Source organism: Ixodes scapularis, unplaced genomic scaffold (assembly GCF_016920785.2).
Source record: "Ixodes scapularis isolate PalLabHiFi unplaced genomic scaffold, ASM1692078v2 PGA_scaffold13__105_contigs__length_92229423, whole genome shotgun sequence".
NCBI lineage: Eukaryota > Metazoa > Arthropoda > Arachnida > Ixodida > Ixodidae > Ixodes > Ixodes scapularis.
In genome coordinates, this window is record NW_024609839.1 from 85,105,293 (window position 1) to 85,122,899 (window position 17,607).

The following is a 17,607-nucleotide window of genomic DNA, read 5'->3' on the forward strand; positions in this document are numbered from 1 at the left end:
AGGAGAGTAGAAGACGAGACGGGATGTCGGAACGGCGAGCTCTGCTTCGAATGATTAGTGGCTAGTCCAAAAACCTCTCTCTTCACTGCTCAAATGTGAAACTTCAATACCTTTGCGAAAAAAGCATATCCTCACTGTTACACATGGGTTACTGATTCAGATGTGTCTATTAATCTGTTCAACTCGATGCTGTACACTAAGGCTGCAGTCACATTGCTCCTATATCATACAAACAACACGGTGCTTCCCGTGACCAGAGAATTACCTGCGACACACATCAAGCACATGTTTGCTACATACGCTCGTAGCACGTCTGCAGACAGCCTTTGTACGAAAAATGTTGCGGGACCGACATACGAGGAAAACAAACACGCCTCAGAGCAGGGTGTAAGATAGACAGGTGGGGAAACGGCCCATAGAAACCTACCGCAGCGCCGTGACCGGGTTGTGTACTCGTCTGCTTGCGGGTACCCCCGATTTGCGACAGATGGCGCTGCGGCGAGAGGAAAAAAATTGGAATTGAATTTTTATGGAACTTTATGGGAGAGTGCGCAAAATAAACCGAGATCACGACAGTCCTCCACTGAAAATCCACGAAAAATCATCTCCGTCAGTTTAGCCAATCGCCACCGGTCGCCCACCCGGAGTGAGAGTTCGCGGTGCTCCACATAGATGGCGCCACAGAAAAAGAGAAACCCGAGGGGGACACAATCCGGTCGCTCATTTTGCTCTCGTTTCTCCACCTGTCTATCTTACACCCTGCCTCAGAGACTGTTTGCGGACTGTCTTTTGTACGATGTGTTCGCAGTGTTTTGACGAGGGCTCCTCGATGCACGAGGATGGACGGGGTAGGGTACGTCACCTCTATGGAGTGCCCCTCGACGGGCGAGCGGACGGTCCGGGTGACGGCCTGCATGGCGAGGCCCATGGCCACCAGGCGGTCGGCGTGGTCCTCCAGGAACTCGGGCACTCCGGAGACCACCACGTACGCGTCGCCGATCGTCTCCACCTGTACCGGAGGCGAGTGTTCAGTGCAGAGCTTGGTTTAGGTAACGACGGCTAACACTCGAGCAAATAAGCACTAATTATCCTCATGTTCGAAAGAGTAGCCGGCGCCGCTAACACCGGAAGCCAATAACTCATTTTTCTTTAGTTCATAACAAGATAGCAATAACGTGAGGACATCGTAGCTCACCGGCGACAAAAGTTTGCTCACACGAAAGGTAAGTCATTTTTACTTAAAATGGTCAAATGGCCACCTTGCATCTCCGCTTGGATCCAGAATTTCGCCACGGCTCTCGCCGGAAAAACCTGCCTCATAGTTTGTGCACCTCAGCCTTTATTGAAGAGAAGTGTGTTTCGGCGTCTCGCCGCAGCGGGGCACCAGTAACGAGGCTCTCCTGTCATCCGTTGCCTGCCGCTCCCCCTCTTCCATTTCGGCGGCCGCTTCTCGTGGCGATCTGACAGGCTTTGTCAGTATATAGGAGGCTATGGCTGAAGGCAGTGCTAGGCGCGCTGCAAGGAGTTCTATAGTTTGGAAGGGAGGTGCAGGTCTTCTAGGTTCTATTGGTTCGACCCCTAAGCGACGTTCGGGGCTCGACTCTGACCTTGTAGACGCCGTGCACTCCCGTGAGGGAGTCGAACTGGACGTAGAGCCTGTTGAGCAGGCGCACGATGTCCATGGGTTGGACGTTTTCGCTCCCGCAGAGCGCCGTGAAGCCCACGATGTCCGAGAAGAGGCAGGAGACGAGCTCGAACTTCTCGGCCTCCACGGGCAGGTTTTGGCACAGGCTGCGCGCCACGCCCGCCGGAAAGATGGAGCACAGCAGGTCTTCGGTGCGCCGCTTGTCTTCCCGCAACTTCGAGTCGAGGATCTGGACGCGCGCGCGGACACGCCGAGGTGAGACACTCTTCTCATGTATCATTCAAAAGACGGGTGACAGAATTATTTGTCTCCATAATTGAAGCATGCTCGAAGCCTGTTTGATCATCTCTAAAGACAGTTCTTTTCTAAGACCGTCATACGAGGAAGACATCCTGACATTCTCCGCCAACTGTCTTTTGTGACATGTATTAGCAGGTAACCGCGGTTTTAAAAGGTTTAAAAAAAAAAAAACGACATTGTGAATTCATGATGTCTTTTGCACAACGTATCGGCAGTGTAACCGCAGCTTTAGGAGATCTCAAAAAGCCGACATTGAGAATTCATGGCTACCATGAATACGCGGACAAATAGACGGACGTAATTACAAAATGCCCCGAGACTATTGCCAAAAAAGGGAGACAGGACAAATACCCAACTCCAAAACACAGCTGATATAGTATTCGATAAGTAACCTCTCTATTCTAGTCTGAACATAAATTCAGGAAAGGGCACGAAAGGCAAATAAATTATGATCAATTTACATGAGCTTGTTCGAACGCTTCCTTTTCTTCAAGAGGTGAAAGTTGGTGTCATAAACTATTTCATTAAGGGGTTGAAACACCGAATATTTATTACCATTTTTTTAACCCTAAATATTTCGCATTACATCACTAACCATAAAGCACAGCGTGTAGGAGGCCAAGACGCTGTCACTAACCTATTTACGCGCTACTATACTCCGTTTGGCTTAACAGAAAACTTTAACAAAATTTGAAATATACCCGTCGTGTTCTGAAATAGACTGAACATGACCCACAATATCCGTAAATAAGTATCTCGCGTTTGTATTTTGAGCCTGTCGGCTTCATCTTTTTTCGTTATAAACGGCTCACTCTGGCAAGCGCTCGGGGAGCAGCCAGCGGAGAGCACGTGACATCCGGCGCAATCGTGACGTAGTTTGTCTCGGGACGAGCAAAGCTGCGGCGCGAGGCTGACGTCGACAGGACGATTGCAAGCGGGGCATCTGGCCGCCGCCACGTCACTGCTCGTGCGGGCAAGTGCGCGCAGTTACAAAGCTTGTCAAAGCTACGTTCACGCGCACGCTGCACAAGCTTAAGCGCATGGAGCACCGGCGAGGCTATAGTTCTAGGCGAGATAGGCATTGTCACTACCTGTCAATGTTCCTAGACGGACATTAAAAACGAAACTTCAGCGACATCCATCAAGTGCCCTTTGCTGATCGTTTATTTCGTTTAAAAAATGTTTTTGTGACTTTTTCAACGAGAGATTGAGGTGTCCGATATGATACTGCTACCCCGAACACGTATTCGCCCTTTTATTTGTTTGGAAACAAACTCGGTGGCGCCATCTTCTTGGTAGCCCTGGCACACTTCCGGTCCGGGTATATTTTCAAAATTTTTTTACATCATTATTTCACCATAAGAGTGGATTATGTGTAAGAGTTGCATAATCGACCACCCTCCGATAATAGCGCGTGTATTTAATCTCACAGACACTATGAAACCCGCCGTCTAGTTGAGAACCGGGAGGGTTTGAGGGCTATTTGCACACTGGTGCCACCACGATAACACCAAGGGCTTTGGTCGGACGTAGTTTGAGTATAATAAAGCACGTTGCTCGGCTAGTTGATGCATACTTCGGTAGATAATAAAATGACACTAACGATATAAGGACGAGAGTAGTCAGGACAAGCGCTTCTTATTCTCTACTCGCTCGTCCTTGTCTCGTAAATATATCAGCTTGAACTTTAGGAACAACTAGAAGACAGAAAGGACAGGATATGACACACAGGATATGACAGCTGTGTGTCATATCCTGTCCTTTCTGTCTTTGTGTTCTAGTTATTTCTAAAGTTCAAGCTGATATATTTCCAAGTATGTACCAACAAGCTCAACTCTTAACCGTTATTCAGGTCCTTGTCTCTTTTGCGTTATTTTATTGTGCACCTAGACGATGCATCATTATCGTGCATGTCCAGCCAGAATATGGTTATTTTCAGCTTCCGTAGATAGCTACATTTTCGGAATACCCTGGCTTTACTCTTCCTGGCAGGCTAAGTATTATCTCTAAATTCATCGTAGCTATCTAAAAACGGAATAGGAGCGTGATTTCAAAACAAACGTGTAATAGTCACGCGCTTTCCAGTGAATGACATCACACGTTGCTAGGACTTTCTGGACAAATGGTCAGTCTAAAGAACACAGTATATCGCGCTTTCTTTGTTTCCTTCTGCCGGTGTGAGCTTCCTTCGCAATAATTTCACGTCAACTAACTTGTAAACCATCAGAAATATTACGTACTGCCAAAATTACATGGATGAATGGATGGATGGATGCTAACCGCTGTATCATTTATAACTGGCGGTAACTTGTCCCGCCTAGCCTAGGACTAGGAGCCAAGAGTATGAATTTTTCTCACCGCGAATTTCCTTCCTTTTTGTAATTTTGTAACTATTACCAATCGGGTTAGGATAGTGTCATTATGTTCTTTGGGGGATCTAGTTCAGACGTAGTTTTCAATGCAGTGAATAAATTTAGAGGCAAATCAGCGACTGTCAAAATTTCGCCGGTCTCTATTTTAGAGGAATAGAGGTGTCAATCTTGAGGTGGGTAATTTTTACTCTTAATATCACGTGTTGCACCACTAACTATGAAATTTAGCGTCGAATACACCAAGACGCTATCTGTAATTTTTTATCGCGCTATAAATGTTGGTCTTCATTGCTGGAAGCCGGTATCTCACCACCACGTCGCAGACGAGAGAGCGCAAGTATGGCGGTGGTCATGTGGTTTCAACTAATTGTGACGCGTCATACCTACACTTTCAAGAGAACAAAACCTACACCACGCAACAGTATTTTGGACGCTTGAGGTCGCTGCCATATTTAGAGTTCCTGGAGTGGGTTGTCATCGCAAGATCTCCACTCTCAGCGTTTGAAACTGGAACCATGTAATCAAACGCGATTATAAATAATGTACAGCAACGTTGTGAGGTATAGGCTGGGTTATATTATTATCGATGTCATACAAATTATCTAAGGTACAATAAAATGGGTGCCAAAAAGTTTATAGTTTTACTTTGTTTTTGGAAATCCGTTAACCGAGGATCCTGCCCAGGGAACCTTTGTATTCGTTAGAATAAGTAATTTAGCAGGTACCACAGATATGTGCCTATGCTAGGTGTGTGATTGGGACAATACACACGGTTCTATTGCGTCATTCCTGGTTTTAGGGCAGATAAAATCATTAATGCTTACAAATATTTCTGAAAAAAATATTCAGAGGTGAATCCCGATGAACCATATCTTCATATATCTGAAGCGTCAGATATTTTATATGTCCAAGGCGCTCATTGGAATGACGTTTCGATTATCTGGTGAGGGTATCGTCCAGTTTCTGCGGACTCACATACATCATTGAGATAGGGTATTATCTCACTGACTGCGTTAGCGCACGGCAGCTAGGAACACATGGAGCGAAAGCTCGCACTGCACCCCCACTCCTGCCCATCATGATCTGTATGAGCATCATACCGGCGTGCGATCGTGTGCCACCTGTGCGACATGCACTTCAAGGACCAAAGGCTAACAATGGTACTGCACAGGCTTTCTTCTACAGCGGAGACAGCAGACTCCCACTGGGTCTGTCTTATACTAACACTTTTAACCGCAATTAAGAGAGACTGAAGTCAGACTTACTCGCGGTTAAGGGTGCCAGTGTAACTAGTGTATACCTCCTTGATGTCTAAACATACACATGACTCAATTTATACGGGAAACGATTAAGCCGTGGGCATCGAACCCGTGACGTGTAACAAACGGAGGCCGAACCTTGAGGTGGTTCGAGGCCTCGTCGAGTTTCTCGACGAGCTCCCGCTCCCTCCGCCGCTGGTGCGAGACCAGGATGAGGTCCCTGACCGGGTCGTGGAGCGCCAGGTCGCTGAAGAAGAGGCCCACGCGCTTCATGTCTTCTAGACTCTTGACCCGCGGCGAACACAGGAAGAGAAGGCTGTCCGACTCTGGGAGGGACATCATCTGGCCCTTGAGGCGGAGTACGCCATCTGGTGGAGGCTCGACGGTGCTGTTGAGTCGCCGGAGGAGCTTCCTCTTGTTCGCCACGGGCTATAAGAAGAGACCACAATGGCCATTGTGTCGGATGAGAAAAAAGTGCCAAACTTTCGTCTAATCTCGTTTGAGGGTGGCAAGAAAACATGAAGAGTAAAAGAAGGACGCGGTAAATTTTTCCAGAGCATTTTTTAAAAGACAGTGAAGTAAGCAGCCTCAAGGAACTTCCCATCACTCCCGTTTCGCAAGTCCACGGAGTTTTCAACCTCTTTAAAACCAGAGACATAAGAACAAGAAAGATGACAATACACACATAGGAATTTATGTGTGTGTCTGTTGTCAACGATTTTTGTCCCGGGATGTCGGGTCTTGAAAAGCTTGAAAGTTCAGCAGCTCACCCGCATGTTAACTATTATCTCTATCATTGTACGGAACTTGTTCATGCAGCCATTGCTAGGACACTTATGTGCAACTGAAATGATTCCGTTGCAAGTATAGCAAAGACCTTATTCTTTTGCGCTGCACAACAGGTTAGAGGTGATCGGTCGACTTACTTTACATAAACATTCAGAACTTCTGAACTGATCCCACGCACATCGATCTTCTAATTAAGCACAAGTGATGTAATTTTTCATCGACTTCGCAGGAAGCTCGGTGTTCTTGCTGTGGATCGTTTGTCTGTCCTCCCATTCATGAAGTAGGAAATGCGATAGTACGTTCTGCGGCGCACTTACCGAAAGGGCCTATTGATTAACTAGACTTTATTTCGGGATAGCTGGTGCATGATGCTCAAGAATCTTGCAAGTCCAAACAGAAACAAACACGAAGAAACGTGACTCAGACTTTTTCGTGTCCCCTCTTTCTCTTCCTCGTCTCTTTTAGCACATACAAGATTTCGGTCTACTGATCTCTCTTTGGAACAACGATCGAACGAAAAAGTGTGTATGAACCGACCGAGGGAACCCGGGGCCCGGTGGGGCTCTTCCTGTCCCTCTCGAGGACCCCGTCCCTGGCCGTGACCACGTAGACCTGGTTGAGGAAGCCCAGGATGCTCTCGAACGTGCACTCGATCACGGGCCGGGAGATGCTGAACATGTCCGTGAACCGGACAGGCTTGCCCCTCTGCCACATGGACTTGGTCAGACGGAGCAGGCCCTGCCCGAATAAAAAAAACACACACACACACACTTGGTACGATAGTCAAGCAGTAGTCACACTGCTGATACATAACAGAAAAGGCACGATGTCCGCCGCAAACATGATGACATAATTATCTGCGGAAACGCCTCAAGCATGTTCTAAGCATGTTTCCTTCATACATAGGTATGCTTTGAACATGTGTGCACACTATTTTTTGTGAGAGATGTGATAGGAAAGTCGTATAAGGAAAAGAACGCCTCAGAGAGTGACTGCAGGCTGTTTTTGTACAATTAGCAGTCCTCCGAAATTGCCGTACCACACTAAACGCAAATCACTCGTGGGATGAACCACCTACCTGCTACGTAGTTGAATGGACACTAATAGCGGGACGGTCTCACGATCCGATTTCGGCGGTGCATTTTATCTGGATTTTTGACTGAAACGCTCGAGGTGCACTTTGAAATTAGCTAGCTGCGTCAACTCGGCCGGGATATTCAATGACTTTACCCGCCTGACAGGGCAAGGGCTAGTTTTTAGGAGAGCATTGCGAGTTGCACGTCTGGTGTCTGCGTTCCATGACCCAAAGGTTTAAGCCGCTAGTGCAAAGTTGGTGCTTCAATACGTCCGGAGCCCTGAACATAATCCCGCATCCCCTTGGAGTGTAGAAGGCCCGGTTTCGTGTACCCTTGACTTTGACCGTCCTGTCTGGGTTCCCTGTGACTTTCTGAGACATATATTTACTTAATTTTTTTTTTTTGCATCATTGATGTTTTTGTTTTTGTTTTTTATTAGCGAGAATTTAAATAGTATTCGATGTTGTGTGCTTTCGTTACCGTCATAAATCGTTTTTAATCTTTGCGTTTAGACGTTTTCCATCCTTCCTTTAGTTTATCACAACCGATTGACTTGCACATCTGATGCAGCAAATGTTTCAGTCATGAAAATTTAAAAAGAAGTTTATGATTGATGTTTTAGGTACACACTCTAAACTTTTTCCTCACCGCTCATGTACATTTCGATTGCAGCTGCGTCAAAAACTCAACATTTCTTCAATCCAGACAACACGTGTAAATTGGGTTTTAAAAACCTGCCCCAAAATTTGCACTTCACTAAACAGACTGCAAAATTATCATTTGGTCACTCGCATCTCGGTGCTTGTGGCGCGGACAGTCATCACCTTTCCCGCCTGGGTGATGACGAAGTCCCTGTCGAAGACGACATGGAACGGAAAGGCCGTGCAGAAGGTCCTGGTGTCCACGGGTAGGTCTTGGGGACTCTGACTCAGGTGGTCGGTCACGTGGGCAGACGTGAACGAGGACCGCTTGTGCGCCAGAGTCGGCACCGCCAGAGGCATCGGGAGCTGGACGACATCAATAAGGCACAGCATGTCAGAAAGCTTCGAAAAAAAAAGTGTTTGCCAGTCGACGCCACTGTCCTCCTCAAGACGTCTACACTGCGCTTGCGCTGTCCCTCAGCAAAGTCACAGCGCGTGGTTCATCCATAACGCCACCAGGAAGACATCGAGGGACCACAAGTCAGAACGCAGTGAAGGCACCAGTCGAAAACGCGCTCCAGATGCATACCAAGACAGAGCGATTGGAAGTCGCTTGGTAGGTAAGAAACGCAGGGAATAATGTGCTCACTTTTCATGCTTCGTTTTTGAGCAGTCTAATTCATACAGGTATTATAATGTGCACTGGAGCTTCAATTGGCGCCAGTGCTTATGGGACTTCTGGTTTCCAATTGAAGGAGACAGCAAGGAGTCCTTTTTTGAAATGCTCCTGGGAATCCCGATGACAAAACGCGCGTGAATTTTGTCTCTTCGCCAGAGAATAACAAGAACATAGCTGTGCTACCTGGCTCGTAGCGAAAAGCAGATAACTTTAGTAACATTATAAAGTGAAATTGTTTTAGTGACAGTAATTTTTCAGATCAGTGAGCGATGTTTCACTTCCTAGTACTCCGGGTTCAGTCCTATATTCCACAGCAAGTGTGCAAAGGCAAGCGGCAAATCTAAGCAAGAATCACAGTCGAAAAGAACGTAGGGCTTATTCAACGTGCGCCGCAATCCCGATGACGCTAGTATTGATAACCTGCGAGATTTATATGCCACTAAAATGACCCCCATCTACGAGCTGCCTAACGCGTAAAACAGTAAAAGTACGGTCACTAGAAAATGTGTTTCTCTTTTTATTATTGTTCCGAATTTATCGGGCTATAAGAGTTTTCTGGCTTCAGACCGTTCTAAAAATTTTCGAACATGCAGGCATCAGTTTATAAGGCGAGAAGAAACTGACATTTGCGCTCATACCTGAGAATCTGAGGGAATAAAAATAATGTCATTTGCAAATCACGCTCATTACTTGGCTTCTTTTTTTTTTTTCTCGCCGTCTGCATGCACAGGTAGGTACTGATCCACTCTTAGTGCGTAGTTCTCGACGTCTCTCTTGATTTTCGAGGTGTTCTTCGTCACTTTGGCAAGTAAAACGCCCCGCGGAAAAACGCCGATGCCGTGTTCGCGCTAGCAGTGTCGGACGGTATACATAAATACCTGTACGAAGAGATTTTAGCACCGTTTCTAATGCCCCGAATTTGAAATAAAAACGCCGTAACCGACCAATATCTCTGTCTACGTGACCGAGAAATGTTCCGAGCTATCTAGTACGTACGAAGTATCCGTGATATTTCCTCTTAAAATCGAGATCCGAGAGAAAATACGTCCACCTTTTCCCAAAGAAATGCATTAGCGGAAGCCAATATCAGACTGGCTACCGTCGTCTTCAATTCGAAATCGCACACTAGCGCCAGTTGGACCTCGAGCGTACCTTATAATAACTCTATAATCTAATCCCGTGATGATGCTGTCTCATTGGCTGTTGAGACATTAACGTGTCCAGAACTCTCCACGCCCGTTGTCTCTTAACCTTTGTGTGACTACCCGCGTCGTAGATGAGAAGGCGTACCTTGAGGAGGTTTTCGGAGACCTCCATGAGGACGACGACCCTGTCTCCCTTGTCGGTGACCTTGCAGGTGCTCACGCTCACCTCCGTGTCGAAGAACTCGCGCGCCACGGTCTTCACCAGACCCTTGACGATCGGGTGCAGGCCCCTGCGCTCACTGCGCGACACGCCGTCCAGAAGCATGGCGTCATCTATGCCGCCATGCTAATACATCTTACAAAAGGTGTGTTTCTATGACAAAGCAAACAAAAAACAAAAACAGCAAAAATACGTAGACATGATAGCCAGTTTTAGAATCCCGACGCTTTAGGCGCCCCGAGCAGCTTGGGGGATCGCCGTGCGCATGCCCAGTTGCACGCCCCAAGCTGTTTGGGGGCCCCTATTCTACAACTCCCTCAAAAGTCACGCCCTGCGTTGTTTAAGCCGTCAGTGACGATAAAGAAGCTATTGTTAACTCGTTCGAGCTTGCAGTATGACCAATCCGTGGCAACGCAGGAACAACGGTTTGCTTCCATCGACATTTAAAGACATGGAGTCTGGATTAACGTAGATTGTTTTCCCATCATTATTTTCTAATACCTCTTAACGCGATACAATCACATTTTGACGGCTATTAACTTTTCTTGCCGGCAAAAAACGCGAGATTTAATGAAAACCGTTACAAAATGCTGCACTTGCTCCTTTCTGCTACCCGGCGGAATGAGTCTTTGATAAAAAAAAAAAAAAATGTGCTCTCTTTTCGATTTAATCTCGAATGGCGCAACTTTCTGCTAATATATAACCTAGCTCAATCCCGAGGTTTATAATCGCATACATTCTTCTCTACCAGCGGAAAGCAATTCAGATAAATAGCGCGAGCGCGTTCTGAGTAGGAGCACGATGAAGAAATAAAATGCGCGAAGGTCCAAGACCGATAATGCAGTTCAAACGAGTGCTTATCCATCTTCGTCAATCCAGAGTGGGTGTCTGTCCTCGTCTATTTTCTTTTAAATTCTTTCGATCAAAAGTAAGAATCCCATGTTCCAATCATTGAAGAATTGTAGAAACCATATATATATAATTTTTTATATCTGATATAATATATTTTATATCTTATATATAATTCCCTTTTTTACTTGAAGTATAATTGTTGCTCCTTAGTGTGTGGCAATACGACCGGTACAGACATAAGACTAATGCATACTCTAAAACAAAAAGAAGCTGTTCGGATTATACGTAACACTGCTTACGATACTCGTACCGGTCCATTGTTTAATAAATTGGATATTCTAGATTCCAAATCAGGAGATTTACTATAAACGTTTTCTTGTATTAAAAATGTATCTTGGAAAAAACAAAAATGTATTCGTATCAATCTCCACCTTTAGATTGATGGGGGTTGCATATGAGACTCGCTGTGTAGACATGCGGATGGTGTTGAACTCTAGAACGAACTACGGTAATCAGTCTTTTTAAATGAACAGTACCACGTTTCTTAAATCGCCCGCCTGAATTGAATATTAAACTGTTGTGTGAAACCCGGAAAAAATTCACGTTCAATGTTTGTGAGGGAGTGCCCGTGAAATTTGTGAAGATTAAAAGTCTGGGTCAACCAATTACCGTTCTCGCCCTACCACCGATTGTTTATTGTTGTGTCGTAAGTATTCTTTGCTAAATCGTTGCGTATGCTTAACGTGATAACCTCTGTCCTGCTGCGGGAGGCACCCGCAGCAGGAATATGAATATCCAAGTCGCCCAAGCACGAACTCAAAGTGAGTTTGTGCTTGGGCGACGTGAATATGCATCTATAAAGACTAAAAAGAGATCGCAAACAAAACGAAAAATCAGAAAAGACGGACAGAGCGCTGGCTGATTTTATTAGGAAAACACACGCATCGATGTGAAAAAAATGGGACATTAACCATCTTACCGATTCATTGACTATGCAACGCTATCAAAAGTACCTAAGAACGCAAGTTTCTCGTTATGGAGCGCTATCGATGCTACACTAACCAGTGATTTCTCTAGACACCCCCTAGGGAGGGTGCACAGCCCCCCTTGTTTTTTCTGAAGGCACCCCCTTAATTCGCAACGACTCCTCTATACTCAATCCCCCCCCGCCCCCCTAAAAATGTAGACAGCCCCCCCCCCCCCCTCTAATTTCAATTCTTGTCTATTGCTCGACATACCCGTTGCGCGACCAGGTTTTTCCTACTTAGGGTAAAGAACAAACTTTCCGTAGACTGTACGGTAGAGATCCACACTACTAGCGGTAGCGTTTGCCGTCCCGTTGAGCACAGATTGAGCTGGCGACCACAAGACCAAAAATCCACAGCGTACCCGATATACCAAAAGTCCGTAATGAAATTAGACATCAAGGTTCGTTCGTGCAACGCTGTTGCGAGGCGGAACCCAAGAATTCTATTTTAACGCGCTCACTTTTCTCGTTAAAACTGCTTCACGCACGAACACGCCGACCAGAACCTTGCGGCAATAGCAGCACCAAGGCACCAAGGCCGACGATCCCCGTCACCGTTTCCACTCTGTCGCCGACGCTGCCGTCTCCGCTTCTCTGGTTCTCGGTTCGTCCGCGAGAGGGCGAGCAGCGGGTTGTGTAACTTTTTTCTATCGTATAACAGCAAGCTATGGATCTTTGGCATCTAGTTCGAACCGCCAGCGCTATATTTGGGCAGAGTTTGAGCGTTCAGCAATAAAAATTTGCATTTCTACAATAAAAATATATATAATTTTTGCGAAAATCTTGTATACAAAGCCCGGTGTTGCTACCTGCAGTAGTGTAGGTGTAGACTTCCCAGGGGGCCGGGCGACACCCTGAAGGAGGGGGCACTCATGCCCGGGTAGGTGGAGGCCAGGTGGTCGTGCAGGTTGTCCAAGTTGGTCAGGAAGTCTGTCAGGTTGGATCCCAGCACGCGCAGGATGTGGTCATAGCCGTGCTGCTGGCAGAAGTACAGGAAGTGGCAGCCCAGGGCTTCGAGGCAGGCGTCCGCGCTCAGGCCTGCGCTCGCCATTTCCGACGAAGACGCGAGGAGAGAACGATTTTGAGATTAGTGCTGTTGAGTCGAACCCTTCGATAAGGGCATCTTGAATCTGGCGACTCTTTTCTCTACTGTAGCCACTGGGAGTAACTACAATCGTGAATGACCTCAATCATTCTTGCTTTGACATTTCTGTAAACTCATAATTGTCATTGTAATGAAATTGTTCGTTATTTATGGTAAATCACAAATGACCGAAGAATGGCCTACTAGAACAAAAACTGTTTCGTTTTATTCATGCACACCAGCCTCAACACCAGCCCCAAGAGCAGTTCATTGGCGATTCTTCACCATATTAACCATCTTTCCTGACGCATAAAAGCAGTTTCACTTAAAGGCGACACCAAGCGGCGGAAGCTCGAAGTGCGATGGACGTCCGGAAGGTGGGTTGCGCTACTTGTCCTTCTTTAGTCTGCCTAGATTCCAGAGTGTTTCCAACTGCTCGATCGCGGTCAAGAGGCTTATGGGCCGAGGTTTCCATACGAGCTGCGAGGAAGGGACGAACGCGTTGGTCGTCTGTAAGCGTCTCTGCCTTTCCGTCCGCTTTCCTCCTTCCCGCGCGACAACGCAACGGATGCGCACTGGCGACCAATCCGCCCAAGAGGCGTTCGCCATTAAATTGCAAACGCTATCTGTGGTTTAAGTTGGTTCCTCTCTTAAATCTAGGTTTTCTGCCATGCTTTCTTCGTGAATCATTAGAGGCCCAATTAAAAAAAAAAGTCTTATCCTTAAAAAAATGCTAAGATGTGTGTAGTTACGCTTATTGTGAGATGCTCTGAAATAGGTATTCCCGAACGCTTTTCATAAGTGAGAGCAGGACAACGCCGAGAACTTACTGCGTCCCCTACGTTCCCATCACCGCGAGAGCGGGCTGTTTGGTATGGCGACAGCGTCTTCGGCAACACGAACAACCAATGGGTGAGCTCGGCATGTTTCGCAGCACGTGGGTCACAGCAAACATCAGCGGCGGTCCTTCCGGCATCGCTTATTTGATTATCGTTTCGGTTCAGTGATATGCCGGCACTGCCCTTATTTAAACAAACCCGAATGCCCAGCTTACCGTTGCCGGGATGGCAGCCAGAATCGCCTTACTTCACTCTTACGAACTTGATCGCTAGGAAGTCAACAAGACGGTCATCTTTGATAATGGAGGCGCCCAGCACGGCGAGTTCGCAAGGCGGCACGCCTGGGAACAAATCGCCACGGCGTTGTTTGGGGTCCCGGTGATCCTGGAGATAGCCGACGTTCTTTGTATCACGAAAGTGCCAGCAAGAGCCGCGTGCTCACGTTGGAACTCGTTCGATCGAAGGGCTGGAACCATGCTGTTGGACATGGGTCTTAGTAACCGTTCCCGAACCAATCTTTTACATGACGATCACTTCTACATACTGCGGGGACACCAGACGAGCGCAACTCGTTGCTGACGTGACGTTTAGCAGTGGAAGCGTTTAACCCACATCGCGTAGCTCCCGAAAGATGTTCTACCTCGACCCGCGTTGATGAGTCTTTACTAGTGACGTGACGTCGGGACAAAAGTAACGTACACAAAGAACAAAGTATACGTGCCAAATGATGCCAAAGTAGTCCCTACGGCACTTATTTGAGGTTTCCGTTGAACAAAACAGCAGATCGCTTCATCGAGAGTGTCCATGCGATGAAAGCGTCCGCCACCGCCGTTCAACCAAGACGACGAGGAGAGAAAAGGGCCAACTCTTAAATCGAGGTCATCGTTTAGGCTATTCATATACAGAAAAGGTCCAGTTAAAAAAAATAAAAAGGGGGGGGGGGGGGGGGTCCTGCGGTTATTTTTTATCCAACAAGGCAGCGGTCGAGGGCAGACGGTCGTAGCCACGGAGGGCAAGTCGTAATTACGGAAGGCATGCATGGACGAACCACGCATGGACGGAAGGCAAGTTGACGAGGTCGTGCTTGTCAACGGACTAGGCCTTACTAGGCCTAGTCCGTTGACGAGCACGACCACGGCGTAAGAGGAGACTTGATTCCGCTTTCGGCGAGGTCGCACAAGGCACTGCTGCCCCCGTTGAATACCCGCGAGGCACTAGTCTGGCTCATATAAATTGCTGACGTAATCCACCACCGACTGGAAACCGTCGCTGGCATAAAAGCGAAGCGCCAGCAGCACTATCACGGGCAGCGAACGAGGTCGAGCGGTCGGGCGGCGAAGGGTTTGTGCCAGCACATCGGGCGGGGCTTCGTACGGTGTGCCTCAGCAATCGGTAGATAGCGTTCAGGGCGATGATCCGCGATCGTTTCCAGACTTAGGCGTGTGCTGAGCGCACGCTGCTGCCATAAGGTTCTGGCGTCGCACTGTTTTTCAAGCACGAACGAAAGGTAGGCAACCATTTTGGACGAATATTCGAGAAAAAGTTCGTAAGAGGAATTGCGTAGTATTTTGTCTTATCTCGCGCAGAAGTTAAGAACATTTTGCATCGAGAATACAGAGAAGTTCGTAAATTTTGAATGAGTTAAATTTACCGACTTTTTTCTTGTAAGATAGTATTAAGAACCCGGCATCTGAGTCGCGAACGGAGCAGGAGACGTGATGTAACTTTCCTCCGGACGCCATCTGTAGCTTGAGCTTTCGCCGCTACGCTAGGAAAGCGTGTGCGTGCGCAGAACTTTTCTTAAAAAAAGGTTCGTTTATCAGGGCACCCAAATGCCAGTAGCAGGCGCTAATAGTTAAATTGAGGCTTTGGCAAAATAAAAAATGAAATATTGAGAGCTAAAAAAGATCCAGGTCAGGGCCGGTTTGCTGGTGAATGCAGTGTTTCTGCCGGCGGCTGAAAAAAGTCGCGAGAGAAAGTTTTGATACCACGTGACCGGCTTCGTGCGGGGAAAGTACCCCCGCGGACAATACAGACTGAAACAGCCGATCCGGTCTTTTTCTACGTCTGGGGTCCCAAAAAGCTCTGATATCTCTCAATTTTCGGAATAGTCCGAAGTATGGAACCTTGAATTCGCAGTCCATTCGTAGTTTGGAAAATAACTCTCTCAAAAACTGGCAGGTGCGCCAAAAGAGCTCGAAGGACTGCTTCAGATGACATTGACCGCGATAATAGATTTTGAGTTTCTCCTGATTCCGCTCAGGAATAATAGGTATTGCCTGTGGGTGTGATTGTTTTTATTCTCGCTTTACACGACCTTCACCACAAAATACTTTATGTGGCGCACTTTAAGTACACGAATGCTACTCTTTTCATTTACATTTTAAGCCTGTTCACCCTCTTTCTCGGTGCAAAATGGGTCTTGAGTAATTGGAGCGAGGACGGATATACTAGAGACATTTGCCTACAACGCTAGATACCTCCCGTTTCTTGTTCCCCACTTAGTCGGTCACATGACCTGAACATCCCTTTTCCGGATATTTCACCCGCCGGGAGAGATGCGTGAATTGTCCAGCAAGCGGGACCTGGCTGTGTTTGCTCACCGAGCACTTCGGAGGCCGACTGGACCAGCTTGAGGGTCAACTCGTCGGCGTACACGCGGTGCATGAGGAAAGAGCCGCCGTGCATCCGGATTCGGCTCTTCTTTCTGCAAAAAAGGTACCGGTAAAATAAGACCACCTAAAATGACGCAGCTTACACCGAGAACAAGAGGGGAGTAACAACGACATTTTGAATGCACGTCACATGCCTGCATCCTAGATTGCATCATGTTTTGACCGAGGTATCTCGTCACGTGTGCATGAAACCACCTGAGCTCCGACTTCGGTCACCGCGAGAGCCATGGAGAGAGAGATTTTTTTTTGTGCATTTCGCGGACCGTTTTTGCCTGCTAGCGAGAGCGAAAAACGCGGTTTGTCTGCTACGAAGCGCCATTCGCAGAAGAAAATAAAACAAGAAAACATCTTGTAATCCCTGAGAGGGGAACGATAAAAAAACGGACAAACACAACAAAAACTCACTGCTTACAAGAAAACAGCGTACGTCGCCCAGACAGGAAAGAAAAAAAAAATTACCATGCCAGGAAATACGTAGCGTGAGGTAAGGTTCAGCTGGTTATTCTTAGCTTTCCTGGTTGTCTAGGATTAGCTTGATTATCATGCTTACTGCTGCTTCAATGACATCACACACGGTATACGCATTATGTGACACATGTATATTTATTTTTTTTGCTCAACGTCTGGTTGCTTCTCTATTGCCACAAAGACGGCTCGGTGGTCAGTGTAGTAACACGCTGCCGTCTCTATGGCCCCAACGCAGTATTTGGAATCGATTCTCTCTCTGAAACACAAGATCAATGGTGGTTCCCCCGCACAAAATGAGAGGCGCTATCAAGCGGCTCCGGTGCAGCGTCAGACTTGGCTACTGCGCAACGGAGGCGCACAGCTGGGCACGCGGCGGCGCCAGTGCGTCTGCCGCGGCTATGACGTCACTCCTCTGGAATGCGCAGACCGGCGAGGCGGGCGCGGCGGCGGCGGAGCGCGCGGTGGCGGCGGCTCCGGCGCGCCAGCTGTGCGCCGTGTGACGTCACTGCTCCTCGCGCATGCGCAGCACGGCTCTC

The 17,607-nt window shown here is 47.4% G+C and overlaps 1 protein-coding gene across 1 annotated transcript in view; it reads right to left on the reverse strand.

The window, feature by feature from the left end:
* Window positions 1-17,607, reverse strand: part of LOC115319169 (guanylate cyclase soluble subunit beta-2) — a 111,922-nt gene that overhangs the window by 23,598 nt on the left and 70,717 nt on the right. Inside the window, exons 2-9 of the mRNA XM_042290011.1 lie at window positions 16,532-16,635; window positions 12,815-13,043; window positions 10,052-10,205; window positions 8,266-8,448; window positions 6,903-7,103; window positions 5,715-6,005; window positions 1,608-1,874; window positions 863-1,009 (exon numbers count right to left, since the gene is read on the reverse strand). Coding sequence (XP_042145945.1) covers window positions 863-1,009; window positions 1,608-1,874; window positions 5,715-6,005; window positions 6,903-7,103; window positions 8,266-8,448; window positions 10,052-10,205; window positions 12,815-13,043; window positions 16,532-16,616 — 1,557 coding nt within the window. The 5' untranslated portion in view covers window positions 16,617-16,635. The remainder of the gene's footprint in view (window positions 1-862; window positions 1,010-1,607; window positions 1,875-5,714; window positions 6,006-6,902; window positions 7,104-8,265; window positions 8,449-10,051; window positions 10,206-12,814; window positions 13,044-16,531; window positions 16,636-17,607) is intronic.